Source organism: Dermacentor albipictus, chromosome 1, assembly GCF_038994185.2.
Source record: "Dermacentor albipictus isolate Rhodes 1998 colony chromosome 1, USDA_Dalb.pri_finalv2, whole genome shotgun sequence".
Lineage (NCBI taxonomy): Eukaryota > Metazoa > Arthropoda > Arachnida > Ixodida > Ixodidae > Dermacentor > Dermacentor albipictus.
The window spans coordinates 261,646,182-261,662,691 of record NC_091821.1 but is presented as its reverse complement, the minus strand read 5'-3'; the positions used below and the strand labels follow the sequence as shown (position 1 = coordinate 261,662,691).

Sequence of the window (16,510 nt, the reverse complement as noted above, 5' to 3'; positions counted from 1 at the left end):
TTACAATAGTATGTCAAACCAGCATCAAAAAGAGCAGTGTATATATGTTTAATAATTGTGAAAAATTAGTCTGAAAAAATGATTACTAATCCAGCCATCATTACAGAGTGCTGTCAGTGATTTTGCCAACAAGTTTCAGTCAAGCAGTGGTTCTAGCACTGGAGACATGGAGCACACACATATGTGCATGTTCAAAAATAGTTTTGTCTAAAAATCTCTCTCTCTCTGAAGTTTTAGCATTTAATCTTTCAGCTACATTGCTAACAGGAGTCATTCGAGAGTTTTAGCTTGTCCAGTATTCCAGTAAACACAGGCAGTCTGGGCATTTTACCAGAGGGGTGGAGGCATAAACATGAGCCAGTTATGTGCCATGAGGCAGTGGCTGATGACATTTAACCCCACTAAATGTAAATCAGTACCTTTTTCGTGTTATCGTGACCCCTTATCTTTTCCTGACTTAGTCTGTAACATTATTATACTTAGGACATAGAAGTACTTAGGAGTAACTTTTGTCACATGATCTAATGTAGTGCGCACGTCATAATAATAGTGTCTGATAATAAAACATTTGACTTTCTAAAACATCATTTACGTCAAGCACCTGAATGCTTAAAGTTTTGAAAGAAGAATCATGTCTATTCACTCTCACACTCCGTCGCTGCATTGTCAAACTAGCCCTGTTTAATGAGTTTTATTACAGCATGTGTGACCCCACCACCCCACCATCCTGCATATCTCATCGCTCAGGCCATGCCCATGTAGCAGTGCAGCCACGCAGCTGCACTGCTACATTATCTGTCTTCTTTTTTCCATTTGCAGCATCCGATCGGAACAACCTTTCCCACAGCATTACCACTATCACCTGCCTGACAATATTTTTCTTTAAATTTAACTAATCAACTGTTCTGCAATATATATATATATATATATATATATATATATATATATATATATATATATATATATCAAAATGTTTATTTTAAAAAAATGCAGAAAGCGAGTGGCAATTAACATGTGGTTACCATTGTTAAATTTTTATGTATATCCACCATTTATGTGCAATACCCCCTGGAGGGGTCCTTAAGGTAATAAGTGAAGTGAGCGGTCTGCATGGTGTAACCACCAATTTGCACAGAGCTCAACCAGACAAAGCCAGCTAATATTGCAGTAACCAACTGTATTTTACTTTGCTGCTGGTGCAAATTTTCGGCGGCAACACGATTATGCTGCTGCCGAACATTTACACCAGCAGCGAAGTAGAATACACTTGGTTACTGCAATATTAGCTGTGTGTTTGCCTGATTGAGCTCTCTGCCACCAGGTGGCTGCACTGTGCAGGGCATTCACATTTGCACGTCCGCTAATCCGGTAAAACACCCAGTCTGCTTGCGTTAATTAAAAACCAGACACGCTTAAACTTTCTTATCGGTTAGCTGCTGCCACAAAACAGTTTTCTTGCAGATAACTTCTAGAACCTGCATCCTATATTCTTTAATACTATTCTTTACTAATTACTGTATTTGCACGATTCTAAAGCACACCTTTTCTTGGATAAAAAGTGCTTTCAAATTTGCATGCATGTTGCACTCATAACTATTTCTACTCAAAATCAAAAGTGAAACTGATGCTTTCTTTTTAAAAAAAATAATAAATAAAATAATAATAATAAAAAAAGCTCCATGCAAGGTAGCCAGCTACACCTGCCATCAAACGTGTGTGTGTGTGTCCTGGTTCGTGCTTGTAATTTTCCGGTTTGCTGTACGTGTGGCATTTCTAATGCATTAGATGGAACTGAAGATTACTTTCTGTAGTCGGTAAACAGCAAAAAGGTGTCATCGGACTCCAATAACGAATAGCTGCTAAGGTTCAGCTGTGTACTGTGTGTCTGTGTGCCTTTGTATGTTCCATAAAATTGTTTCAACTTGGTGCGCGTCGACTCGAGCTTCATTACGTGATGTGTGCAGTAGAATTGGCACCAAGTTATTATTTTTTAATATATATTTTGATGGTGATATAACAGTGCGTTACAATCTGGGCACAGTAGAATCATGCAAATATGGTAGTCAGCAAGAGTCATTCACCCATGAACTTGTTTAATGAGCCCGATTAATTTGATAACTGCAGATCTCGGTAACTTCGATAACTGCAGTCTCGGTAGTAGCAAGACACGATGGGGAGCCATATGACAGCTGCACCACAGAAAAGGCTTATCTGGACACTTTCCGTCTCTGGTGAACGAAATCCTGCGTAAGAAAAATTATTAGCCAATAAATTTCTGATGTTCCCTAGAAGGTGTTCTTCTCTGAGCACATGAACAGGAAAGTTTGCAGTAGTGTTAGTGTTTAGATGTTTTTGGAGACTTTTGTATCCTGAGCTGCCTCCTCTTGTTGCAGCCCAGCTGTTCCTTAAAGGTGATCAACTTCACCAGGTCCCTCTCCGACACTGACGCCTCTATCAAGAGTGCATTACAGAAATGTAAGAGAACTCCAGTTGTGTGGCAAGTGCAAATAAACTAATATAACTGTTTGTATCTTTATTTTACAGCTGCCGACTTTCCTGATCTCATTGGAGATTTTACAAAGGTAAGGTTTCTTTCGGGTTTTTATCTAAGGTTGAAGGTTAGTCCAGATATTAATACACATTTTCTCTTTTTAGCCTTATGCCTTGCCTTTGGTGAAGGGAAAGCATCATGATCTCAAGATGATACTGCCATCCACTGTAAGCAAGCTGTGCACTGTCATGCTTTCTATAGACACTAACTGTAATTGTTACATAACACTTTGCCCATGCAGCTTGCTGATCTCTTGCAAGGAAAGTATGTCTCTGTTGTGGATGAGGTCACAGTAATTGACTGCCGGTACCCTTTTGAGTACAAAGGAGGGCACATAAAGGTGAGTATAATTCAATGGTAGTGCATCGGTGTTCTAGCCTGGGAAACAGCCTGGCTGACTTAAATAACTCATTTTTTGTTAAGATGCAGTTAAATTTGTTGCAGAATTTGCCGTGCTTCTATTTGTCATCGAGATTATTGATTAGGCACAAATGTAAGAGTGAAGGAACTTTATTCATAATCATTTTCTATGCACAAAGTTTAGTGCTACATTGTGGGTGGGAACATAGGTTTAGAGTTTTCTACAAAAATATTGATTAACTAACATTTGTTTCTGTTTCTACATTGCATTTGGCCTAAGTAGTTGCTTATTATGAACATGTCAGTTAAATATCTCAGTCAATTTAGGTTCTAGTATAGAACAAATTGGCAAGATAAGGCCAAGTCTTGTTCCCATTTCTGTCTTATCACCAAATTCGCCCCTAAATTTTTTAAACATAGGAAAAAGAGATAATGAAGTTCTGTTTTGCTTTTCTGCTTTGTATTCAGGGTACACTGCTTTTCAGGGTACACTGCATTTGCTTCATGAATGTCTGGTTTTCCAGGGTGCCATAAATGTGTACCGCTCAGAGCACCTGATGTCAGAGTTCCTGGAGAAAGCCACATCAACTTCTGATTCACGTCGAGTATTGGTCTTTCACTGTGAATTTTCCTCAGAACGTGGCCCAAAGCTGTGAGCATACAATTTATCTCTGATATAAAGCGCAATAAGCTGTTGTATTTACCTTCACTTTTGAACTATCCTTGCAACATGAAGTTTCCATAAGCTTGTGAATTAAAATAGTCTTAATTAATTTTGTAAGTGTGATAACCATGGATTGTAGAGCTCTTGATTTTTCTTACCTTATTTTCCTCCATTCCCTAGGAAATAACTATTTATTACCATATATACTTTATATAATAAGTAACAGTTCTCGATCGGAGGCAGAGTAAGCAGAACTACTAACTGCTTGCTTGGTTACAGGCCCCTGCTTTGCTTTGGGAACTTTTGTCCAGCCAAAATGTAGTCACTGTTTTAAAGCAGCTCAAGTATGCTGCATGTCATAACTACTCATCTGGTGTGTTGCAGATGAGCTTCATGTATCTGCTACATAGGTAGTTTGTCCTCATAGAAAACTGTCTGCTTTTAGCTTTTTGAACATAATCAGGGCCCAAAGCACGGTGCTATACTATAGCAGTGTCAAAGTCGAGCATGCTTGGAAATGACTTTTTTCTGCTGGGCTAATTGGTACATAATAACTGGTGCGAAAAAGGCTTGCAACATTGTGGAAAGAAGATGCCCTTTTTTTTTGTCGTCTTCCTTCCATGGGTTTTGCACACCTATTTAACACCAGTTATCATGTACCAGCTAGCCCAGCAGTAAGTTTTGTCAAGTTATAGTTTTCTATAGTCCTCCTTCTGTTCCTGTTTCTAATGTGGAGTCGTTACTTCTAAGATGCCTTTTCCTTTCTCGTCTTCCTTTTGTGGTTGTTGCTCGTTTATTTCATACCAGTTGGAAATGACCATGTAGCAGTATTTAAATTGCATGAACCAAGCATGTTTGAAAGCAGTTATGTGACAGAGCCTCCACAAAGCAGGCTGTTGAAATTGATTGCTTTTTTCTTCCTGCAATGCAGCTCACGCTTACTGCGTGAAAGGGACAGGCAAATCCACTTTAACCAGTATCCTGCCTTGAAGCATCCTGAAATATATGTTCTTGAAGGTGGCTACAAGGCATTCTATGAGGAATTCCAGGTGAGCATTGCAGTAGTACATTTACTGAATGACTTTTGCTTCAAAATTTTTATGTTGCTGGATTATCTACTAGTTCAGGAGTCTACAAATACTTCTCACAAGGATTCTTGTACACTGCAGCTTTTCCATGCTAGCTCTTATTGTTATAGAAAATTACCTATTATTGTGAGCTAGTTGATATGTTGGGTGTGAGGGAAATGCTACTTGTACAGACACTATGTGGTAATTGGCATGGCATGTTATGACTGCTGTTTTTTTTTCTTTCTTTTTTCTCTTTTTTAGTTGAGTGTTACCATGTACAGGAAGCATCGCTGGTGTGGCGTTGTGATCCAAAACTTGAAATCGTGGTATCTGCTGACAGTAAAATTAAAGGGCCCCTGAAACGGTTCGGTAAAATTTTGTAGTTGCGTAGGGTACAGCTAAAGTTAATCATTCGCACCAATTTATGTGATGCATCTCATATTAAGAGAGTTACGAACGATTACAAGTTACCCTCCTCTATAGCCATGCATTTTCTCCTCAACTCGTTTGCCGAGTGATCGGGGCTAAGATCCGCCTTCACTGGCTCTGTGTCATGATGGCACATCGTGTCGTCTACTTCCGGTTCTCTAGGAGTGCGCACGCAAAGCCTCTCCAATCTCTCCGCCAGCTGGTTGGCAGTCGACCCCAAGCGAGATCTATCGAAGCAGCGTGCATTGCAAGCATCCTGTCACAGCGCCGAACATGTCTGGTATTCCAGTAACCACAGGCGAGCTGGGCATTTCGACGGAAGTGGGGAGGCATAAACTCAAACTGATAAAGGAACTTTAGCGTAGACGTACATGAGCAGCCTGATCGGTCTACACGGTCCAGCCACCTGGTGGTGCAGAGCTTAACCAGCCAAACAAAGAGCTAATATTGCTCTAACCAAGTGTAAAACATCTTAAACATTTACAAAAGCATGTTATTGATTGTGATCCTGCGAAATATTTACACCATCAGCAAAGAAGAATACATTTTGTTACTGCTACTGTTTGGTTGAGCTCTGTGCCACCAGGTGGCTGCACCATGCAGACCATTCACGTTTGTGCTTCTGCTCATCCCGTGAAATGGCATGGTCAAATGGCCAGGCCCTGTCCCCTTGCGCTTGCATTTACCCGAATACCGGGCTCGCGAAACGTTATTGTGGTAGTAATCCTCCGGTGTAAAGTGATGGCCGCAAACATGCAAATCCTGGCGCCGATTGGATAGCAACAGTCCGATGCGCTGGAGCCACTTCGCTCCTCTGCTGCCTTGTAGTGGGACATGATGTCGCAGCTTGACATATTGCCAGTCGCTATGTTTGCAGCCCACAGTGCAACAAAGGCAAATCATGGTGCTCGCGAAAAGACTGAGACCGACACTGAACGCAGAGCTGTCGTCAAAACGAAGCACGTTGTAACACGAGCAGATGACGCTTGTTGTGTGCCGGAAGTGCTTAAGTGCACTGAGAAATTGTTCTTGTGCATTCTCTTTCTGTTACTTTCTTCTTATAGAAACAAATTAACTCACATTCCAACTATTACGAACAGCATTTGTTTACTATAAAGTTGGAAAAATTATCAATGACGCACCCTGGGCAGCCAATCAGATAGCTCGGCCTACTGACGTCAATTGGGGGAATGACGTCAAATGGGTAGGGGCGGCTGAAAATTCAGCCGAGCAGTGTGCTGCGATCGGCAGCGATGTACAGTTTTAAAACCTTATAAGAAATTGCACGCTTTACGCGGAGCACTTAGATGTGTCAATTAATGATCAGAAGGACCTACTCTAACGACTCAGTACATTTGTAGAAAATTGTAAAAATCGTTTCAGGGTCCCTTTAACTTCATGTCACGGAAAGCATTGCCAAGTAGTAGTCACATACGAGTTGCTACAGTAAGGTCTGCATACCGTGTCCCAGCTAAGGCGGGTCAAGCTGTTTAAAAAAAAGTTGTACAACACACAACGACGAGACTTACGGTGTTCTGTTAGTAGTTGCCTTGCGCACATTGGTAAACTTTTGTGTTATCATTATTTAGCTAATTAAACAAAATTCATTCTAAACTCATAATTACTTGCATAATCGCATAAGCTAGAATGTCAAACTGAGCATCACATTCAAAAATATCTTAAACAGTTTCCAACTCACTAAATTTTCCCCAGCTTTTTTTTTTTCTCCATTTCAATGTTGGGGTGCATATCATGAAAAAGAATGCGAAGTGAAGGCAGGCCTGCGCAATCACAGCGCTCTCAAAAAGAATTTCGAGAAATCAAAACTACTTAATGTCTGGCTTGGTAAGCGTGAAAAAGTGACAAGGCAATGGCATAGCAGTTGGCTGCTTCTACTAGCAAGCAGCCGCGGCTCACTTTTTTGTTTCGCTTCTGTCATATCGCTTTGTGCCACCCTAAGCCAGTGCGGAGTGCTCTGTAGAAAAGTGTGACACAAATGCTTGCTTGTAGGAGTAGCCGATAGCTATGCCATTGCCTTGTCACTTTTTTTCGGTTGCCGAGTCAGCCATTGAGTAGTGCTGATTATTCGAAACCACTTTTGAGAGTGCCGCTGTTGCATTTGTGAAATGTGCAGGCCCACCTTCACTTCACATTCTTTGCAAAATTTCACATCACTAGTTCGAAAGGCAGAAAAATTAAATGTGAGAAATGTAGCAAGCTGGAAACTGCCGATTATGATATTTTCAAATGCGATGCACAATTTGACATTCCAGCTTATACAATAGACGATGTGCAAAACCTGCATGTGTGCTTCTCCACACACCTTCTTTGGTGCAACCAAGATGGCGAACCTTGCACTAGAATCATAATCGAAGTATCAGCATGCGGATCAGTGACGTCATTCCTGCCACCGTCTGTTCCCTGCACTGTTCAAGGTTTTAAAACCTGCATCTCAGCTTTAATAGTGATACTAGCCAGAATATGGCCACCTTGATTAGGGAAAGTTTGGTGTGGAAAAGCTTGCTCATGGACTTCTGCATATTGTCTATTATGCAAGTAATTATAAATTTAAGCAATTCATTTGACTAATTAGCTAATAAATGGTAATAAAAAAATTCACCAGTGTGCATAAGGCAACCGCTAAAAAAAAAAGACCGTTGCTTCCAGCATTGTATCTTGTTGCCCATTTTTTTTTAAACAGCTTTGCCTGTGGTAGCTGAGATACACGGTATATGCTTTAATCATATTATTATGCACATTATCTCTGACCAGAAGATACAGTTGCTTATATTTTTGTGCTGATCTCAAAAACTTATGGGTGCAACTAGCGCATGCCTACTTTTCGTGCTTTAGTTGTTATTCTATGCATAATCTATGGTGCTTCCATATGATGAAGCTGCAGACTTAAAATTCTTGATTGTAGTTTTCATTGTGCCAATTTTTTTTTTTTTTTTTTTTGCTATGTCTCTTTGAAAACTGACCTTCTTTCTTCTATTATAACTGAATTGCTGGAATTGCATGTCTCTATATTATATACAGAGTAACTTGCGTAACTTGTGCCAAAATTTAAACATATGTGAGTAGCAATACTGTGAAAGACAAAACTAACTTTCATTGGGCGAACCTGTGCCCACAAAACAGGCTACACTTATAGCACAACGATAGCGGCAAACACGGTCGGTGATCGTCGACAATCTGATGAGCGGGTCAAGCGCGTTGGCTTTTATACAGCAATCATCGAATGTTCCAGACTAAACGTTGGGACCCGCATGCCTTCTAAAATGTTCTACACCATTCGTGTCAAGCGATGAAATCGGATAACACAAGGTTCGGCGACAACAGACAGCGGATAGAAGCATCGATAACTTTCCAGAAACTTCTACATGCAGGCGCGTCCTGCGCTGCGCGATAACATTTGTTAGGCGGCCAAACGTGGTCGCCCGATAAAGATAAGTAAACGTGTCAATATGTATTTTTTCATAAAAGACTATACTCGTATGTCTCAAAAATTGTGCCCGAAATAACTGATATCAATGCTTCCATGTTTTCTCTCTATCAAATAAGAAAACACATGAACTTCAGAACTATATCAGTTTGAAACCAGCAAAGCAGTGCATGCCGCTGATATGCAAAATGTAAAGGCTATGAAATCAACAAGCTGAGGACAAATATTTTAACGAAACTTTGTCATTCAAGAACCTTGTGTCGGTAACTGACTCTTTCACGTCATCGTCCAACACGAATCTGGTTCCCTTGAGCTGTTTCTTCAGTTGCCCCAAAATGTGGAAGTAGCAAGGCGACAGGTCTGGACTTGGGGACAGCCATTGTGAACCAGCCAGACAGCCAAATGAAAAAACGCAAAGGAAAGCATGTTGGCCACAATAGAATGTCTGCATTGGGCACTGAATGTGGCTACTGAAAGAATATCGAAGGAAACATGAGACGCTTGGTCCACAACGAGCCATACGCATACCGCTCGGTATCGAACACCGGCGAGACAAAATTTTCCAGAGAGGTTATGCTTAACCGAATGCGTTGCAATCCATCGAGTCCTCACAGCAGTGTTACCAAGTTTTCGGAAGAAAAAGTAGCCGAAAAATTCCGAAAAGTAGCCAAAAAAGTCCCCAACTAAGGCAAGAGCTTTAATTGGTAGCCAAAAATCTAGCCGCGGTGCGACAAACGAACATTTGCCCATTTTTAACGCGAAAATAAAGAACAGGCAAGAAAGACTTGTAGTTTCCTGCTGCACTGATGACAAACAAAAATAACAGAACAAAACAGTAGTTATCGCATAATATTGTATTGTAACTTAACATAATGTCTGACCAACTGATGTTCTTTGATAATTTCTGCCGCACACTTGCGTGCTTTCTCATAGCCGAAGTGGTATCGCTAGTTTCAGTAGAGTAAACTTGCTGAACACGGTCCTTGCACAGACGGTTATATTAACTCTATGCCACTATGACTTCATCTTAAACGTACCCATGCAAACTCTATGACGTCACACACGTTCTCCGCTCCTTGGTACGTAGTCGCATAGTCAGATAGACATTGGCACCTGTAATGCCATGGCTGCCATGACGTGTTTTTGGTTGTTGCAGTCGTTTCTGACGCGAAGAACCATGGTCTTCTGCATTCTCTATAGAGGTAATCGTCGCTGAGGTGATATTGGGACACCACCTATTGCTTCCGTCCTTCGAAGGACGCACAAGCATTGACTATAAGATTGGTTAATTCCTGTTACTCGGAGGGAGCTGCTTGGGCCTGTTCAATTATCCGTCAATGACAGTCCTGAACTGCCCGATATTTTATTTCAGCCAATGAGCGTTGCATATGATGCATCTCGGGCAGTCCTGGGGAGCCTAGGATGACAAGTCGTAGAGGCCCATCGAATATGTGGTGGCTATGATATATTTTCAGCTCCTGTATTTGCTTCCGGAGCTTGCAAGACACACAAGCGTGGCCTTGAAGATCTGACTCTTCGAGGGGGCCGTCGGGGGGAGTGTGATTCGGCTACTACCTATACCAATTACCACCTTCAAAAGGAGCCATAAAGTAGACAAGTCCCTAAACACAATTTCCAGCTCCAGGAGCTTCTAAAAGTAGTCAGTTTGGCAAGAAATAGCCAATTAAATCTGTTAACCCTGCCCGCAATGGAGACGGCGAGCGGCCATGCATTGTTTCTTTTTTTCGTCTGCTAGCCAGAAAGCGTCGAAAACATTGCCCGGTGAAAATCCACTCGGCCAGAGAAAAACGAACGCTCATCAAAGTGCGCCGCGTGATGGTCGGGGCAACACGAGAAAAACGCATGCGCTCTGGCAGTCTCCGGCAGCCCGCGGATAACGAGAACAAAAAAAAAAAATATGAGGAGGCTCAAGTGTCCTCGCGAATAAAAGTCAAAGTAGAAAAATAAATCTTGACATGGCTGGTTTGGCACAGGTAAAAAAAAATATATTTTCTGTGACATGACGGCAAAAACGAACCACCACAACGCTTTGTCTCATCGGACCTTCCTGCGTGCTTTGTCAACTTGTCTGATAGTGTGTTGATTTGGCTTGTCTCGTCGTATGGTCCGATGTGCTACTTTAGAAAAGTCAATGCACCTTTGGCGTCAAACGTTTATCACAACATTGAACCCACGAAGTTCCGGAATTGAAAATCTAAAGCATGACTTTGGAAATGTCAATGCACCTTTCGCATCAAAAGTTTGAGAACTTTATACCCATAAAGCATAAGAATTAAAATTCATGCGCTCCGTAGATTCTGCAGCCTCCACGAGATGCCGTGACAAGCCCGCTCACCATTAAAAAGCCCTTGGAAACTTTGTGCTCGGATTGGGTTCCTGGCATTATGTGACTCCCGGTACATGGGCATTGCCGCGAAATCCAGCCCGATTTCGCAATGTTCGCGCTGACATGTCTTTTCAAGCATGAAAAGGACATTCTAGACAAAATCCAGAATTTCAGAATGATTTCCAGCGCCGGGGGTTGTTTTGGTCAGCGATGCACAACAGCATGAAGGGGGGGGGGGGCTTGTTTAACCTGTTTAACCTTGTTTAACCCAATTTTTATCTCCACAGAAAAATTATTTGGATTTTTCTCAATAGATGCTACAACTTCTCCGTTGAACATTTTGTGTTTAATGCAATACTTTCGAAGTTAATTAATTATTTTAATTAATGTTCTACTCATAGTAAAAAATACTTTGAGTTGCTCAAGAGAGCAGTGAACAATACCAAGTTGGTTGCATTCTCGTAACGTACACATAGATGTTTTAAGACTTCGCACAAGTTAGCTGAAACACCCTGTATATGTTTACTAAACGTGTGTTTGTATAAATGCGCAGACATATTGTGGGCATGCGGGTTCCCAGATTCGACTGAGGCCCTCCAGAACAACAGTAAGACGAGGAGAATAAGTGTTCTTTACTGTTCTTTACAATGGTAGATACACTATGCTTAGTCAGCATTTCCAGTACATACCACCCATGCTAAGGCTCCCTTGCTACATGCAGTCTTCTTCATATAGCGTCCATCTACGGGCACATTGTGATGAATACGGGGTGATCACGTTTAAGTGTTCTGGAATTTTCCAAATCGCCTGTGGCAGATAGCCTAATTTTTATCCTTGAGCTGGATTATTCAAAGAGGCAGACATTACTAGCAAGAGAAATTGAAACACATGTTCAACTTATGAACAAAAAGTCACCAATTAAATTCCTAGTTTATAACCTTACGGCAAATATTGCAATTTACTATCTTCCAACCAGTGAGTTTAAAAGACGTATCCACTTGAACTGAAGCTCCAGGATGACACCAGTTTCAAGATATTATTTCCTCATGCGTGGGACGAAATACACGGGCATTCCACCTAATTTTGTGCTTCAATGCGTAACAGAGCGTTTTGTTTAAAAAGTGGAACAGTGCATTTTTATGGCGAGTTTGATGGCGCATATCTCTAAACTAGTATCATTCTGGAAATTCAGTTCAAGTGGATACACCTTCCAAACTTGCTGTCTGCAATTTTTAAATTGCAATTTGTGCTGTGAAATAATTAAGAAGATAATTAGTGGATTTTTAAAAATTAGTTGAATATGTGTTTCGATTTCTTGTGCAAGTAATGTCTGCCTCTCTGAATAATCCAGCTCAAGGACTAGAATTGTGTTATCTGCAACAGGCGATTTTTCAAAATTCCAGGAAAACAAAAATTATCACCCCATATACTCGGAACATTGAAAAAATGCATTTGCTTAGCTTAGGGTAGCCAGTCCACCTAATAAAGCTTTGTGTTTTGATTTTTCTGTGTACTTGCTACAACTGCAACTAGATAAAATAGTCTCATGTGATTCCCTATGTGAGTACATCACAAGCATGACTTGATGTCTTGATTAACAAGATCTTTTGCCTCACCATGTTTTGTAGCCTGCCTATATCAAACCGAAATACCTTGGCTTTTCTGCATGAAATGGTAGAAATACACCCACAACGAATGCATGTAAATGCATAGTAGTCATTTGTGGGGCATGCTCAAACAGACAAGGACGACAAAGAATGTACATTGCTCAGTGATTTAAACGCTGTACTCGGACAGCATGGCGGCCAGCGCTTCTCGCGCCACTGGTGATCGCTGGGTGATCTCCGAGGAGGCCGAATGCAGGTACGATGCATCAATAAGATCTCGCTTTCATGTGACACAAAAATGTATAATCTCAGTGTCACCAGCACTCACCAGTGATGCAAAAAAAAGTACCGGCTGCCATGTTGTCCGAGTATCGCGTTTCATTTGCCGAGCACTGTACATATAACTGTATTGTGTATTGTATACTACCATGTTTTTAAAATATCTTAAAGGGGCCCAGAAACACTTTTTGAGCAAAGTAAGAACATGTCAGCAATCTGTTAATGAAGCTCCTATGAACATGCGAGCCAAATATTGCACTGCATGCAGCATAGAATTTACAACCTCATGTCAAAGGCAGTGAAAAATCGGTTCCTCTTGCTTCTCAAGTAGTGTCATCAAATGTAGCTAAACCCACAACAATTAATTCTTGGGCAGCGTACGTAAAAAGGAAACATGAGAAAGAATACAGGACAAGCACTAGATTGGCTGATTTGATTTAATGAACTATTGGCTGATTTTGTGATCGTGAGAACACTCTCAGCAGTACTTATTGCTCATTTGAGGCAAATGGGTATATATGTATTCGATCTCAAAAAGACAGAAAGACCATTTCATCTTAGCGCTGCTGGTCTAAACTTGACAGTTGCACGTTGCTGTGTCTGCTGCGCATGGCTTCTGAGATGAAAAGCTTTGCATAGATGTTGCGGCTGCCATAGGCTGCCACCACAAACCATCTCGTGTTCAACATTTCGGTGTGGCCAGTGGCACATTGCTCCCTTGTACCCCCGTGCCATCTTCCCTGTGTAGCTTCTAGTGCGCTAGTGGAAATGAGAAAGCCACTGATCAGTCCGATAACTATGCCCAACTTTGCTTGTGCTTGATGAATTTGAAAAACATTTGTGGCAGGAGATTCACGAGGCAATGTAATGTTCATGTGAGCACCCGAGTTCATATTAGGTTCAAAAGTGACGGCTAGAAGCATAAAAGACTTTACACGAACCAAATAGGTATTATCCAGACTTATTTGGAAATTGTCATAATCTGCTATTTGTTTGTTAGAATGAAAGCTTGCACACTTTGTTTCTTTTAATGGTGAGCCGATTACTGTTAAACCGTTTTTGAACATTAACTCCTTATTTGTAGCAGGCTGTAATTCATCCAGTTCAGATATGCAACCTAAGAGGGCTTATCAGCCGCCAAGCTAAAAAGAACAGGCCCTCTCATATGTGAAACTGGTAACGAAGCCGAAGCAATGGAAATCTCAGATCGGATACTAAGATTGTAAATGAAGGTGTCTTCAGCAATATGGTGTGCCACTGCATTGCTTGAATGCTAGTCGCAAGAATGTCTACAGTCACCATGAGATGGGTTGTACTTGAATTTTTTTTTAGAATTCCTGGAAGGTTGCAGCAACCTCAGGGCAATGCTAGGCAGTGGTTTGTTGCAAGGAAGTGCTTTTTCTTTCCAAAAGTGGCAACCACTGCTTTACATGTAATGACGCTTGAATTTAGAAGAGAAAAAATTCACATTGTAGCACTTTGTTTCGCTTGTGGTAAGAAAGCTTGCCAATATCTCTTGGGTATCTTGGGTATCATTTGGGGTATATCTTGGGTATCAGTATCATGGTTGTGCCACGCAGCAGTCTCGTGGATGTGCATGTTGAAACTGGCAAACCAGGTCTTTCAATATTTGTTTGCTCATCTTAACACTGCACCAGATGGTGGCCGACGAATTGAGCCGGCGCTGCTATGGCTTGATAGCAATGGCCACTTTGGATGTTGATGCCAGGAAATCGTCTGTGGATCATGATTTTTTTCTCACATTTTATTGGCTATATCAAGAGCACCTTCTCCAAGTCCAAGCAACTACATTCTTAAACAAAATTACACCCTTTGGGTCATATCTTGCCACACAACAATAATCATAAGCTGTCTTGTCCGCATTTCCTTTCTTTAACGCTGCGAGCCGGTACTTCCAAAACAAGAACGCATGTGCATTATCAGCATGACAGAGCATTCTCGACAGGAAAGTAGCAAGCCCAGCGTTTTCGAGAAAGGAAACGCAAGCAAGACAGATGACAATTATTGTTGTGTGGCAAGGTGCGACCCAAAGTGTGTACATTTGTTTAAGAGTGTATGAAGTGCTCTGCTTTTAGAGAACCAAGGCGCAAAAATCAGGTAATAGGTAATCAGGTAAACACCTTGCACACAACCTTGTGTGCAAGGTGTTTGTATTTTACAGCACCACCTTTCCCTTTAGTGCGCCCATCTTGCAAGTTCAGTGTTGCTGCTGATGTCCTTAAGCGAAAACGCAGATAGTTGACTGACAAAAATTTTTAAATATTGAATTTTGATTAATGGACCACACAGCTTCATTGAAAAGGCAGCCATCATCTAATCTGTGCCTACATTCCAAAGAATGTAAGTGCAAACTGTTGCTAAAAGAAACTGAGGTGCCGTCAAGCACAAAGATAGGGTAGCAAGGGAGATTGCTCAAACATTCTTTATTCATAAATCCACTGACATGTGCGTGGCGAGGCCATCAGTCAGTCTGCACGAACCAGAAATTGATTATTTAACCACTAATCTTTAAGGTGCGACATGTGTTTATGCCAGGGTATATATATTGCATGTTTTTCTAAATAAACCTTTGTTGCTAGTCTGTTCTCATCTGTGTTTTCTGTTTTGTCCCTTTTCATTCATGCCATTCTTCTTTGAGTCAAAAAGCAACATGTGAAACACTGCAGAAGGCTTACTGAAAGAACCAGGGCAACTTGTTTTTGCTGTATTTGTTGGTAGGAAAGTAACATAGGAGCAATCAATTACATTTCACTAATTGGTAAATTACTTTTGTAGAGCAGCAATTAGTCACTCTAATGAAATAAATTTTTAATGAAGTAATTGTAATAGTTCACTTCTTTCTGTAATGTGTACAAGTATGATGCAAGCCATGGTGCCAACGCAGAGCTATTCATACGTCAAATTTTTTTTCTTCCTTTTTTTTTAACTTACAAGAGATGATTTTGCAAATTTTGCTTTGCCAGCATTCAGAAAGAGTGCTAATGGACTTTAATTTGCGTTTCTTGTCAGTGCGGTACAATCCGGTGACAGCAACGAACCTTCTAACTACAAGCCAATCTCACTTATCAGCACACCTTGTAAAATATTGGAACATATTATCTTCAAACACATCACTATATTTCTCGAGCAAGAACATATATTAATACCTCAACAACACGGCTTTAGAAGTGGCCTCTCAACGCTCACACGACTAACCAAAGTGGTGCACGACCTTGCGCTCAACCTAAACAACCGAAGCCAGACAGGCATGATCCTCTTCGACTTCAGTAAAGCATTTGTTTGTGTAAGCCATGTAAAATTAGTTGCAAAACTAGACGCTACAATCGGGGATGGTCGAATTACTGCATGGATAAAAAAATTATCGCATCGAACACAGTAAATTATTGTAGATAGCACCCCTTTCAGGTCTGTAGGTGTCACCTCCGGTGTTCCCCAAGGGTCAGTATTGGACCCATTTTTTAAAATATTTATTAACCGCATTGCTGCTAACATTGAATGTGACATTAAGCTCTTCGCGGTTGATCGTATTATTTATAAAGAAATTGTCAGTTACGCAGACCACTTATTATTAAACAGAACACTCAATTTGGTGTCCATTTGGTGTAAAGAATGGCAAATGTCAATTAATACCACCAAATCTGTATGCACGTCCTTTACAACAAAAAAGAAGTTTTTGGAATTTTCTTACGCTCTCGATGGCACTTGCTTGAATAAAGTAAATAACCACAAATACCTAG

The 16,510-nt window shown here is 40.9% G+C and overlaps 1 protein-coding gene across 3 annotated transcripts in view; it reads left to right on the top strand.

Moving 5' to 3' along the window:
• Positions 1-16,510, top strand: part of stg (string) — a 153,262-nt gene that overhangs the window by 134,575 nt on the left and 2,177 nt on the right. For all 3 annotated transcript variants that reach the window (XM_065433173.2, XM_065433176.2, XM_065433175.1), the window contains 6 exons: positions 2,394-2,475; positions 2,545-2,582; positions 2,656-2,718; positions 2,793-2,891; positions 3,436-3,563; positions 4,507-4,624. In XM_065433173.2, coding sequence (XP_065289245.1) covers positions 2,394-2,475; positions 2,545-2,582; positions 2,656-2,718; positions 2,793-2,891; positions 3,436-3,563; positions 4,507-4,624 — 528 coding nt within the window. The remainder of the gene's footprint in view (positions 1-2,393; positions 2,476-2,544; positions 2,583-2,655; positions 2,719-2,792; positions 2,892-3,435; positions 3,564-4,506; positions 4,625-16,510) is intronic.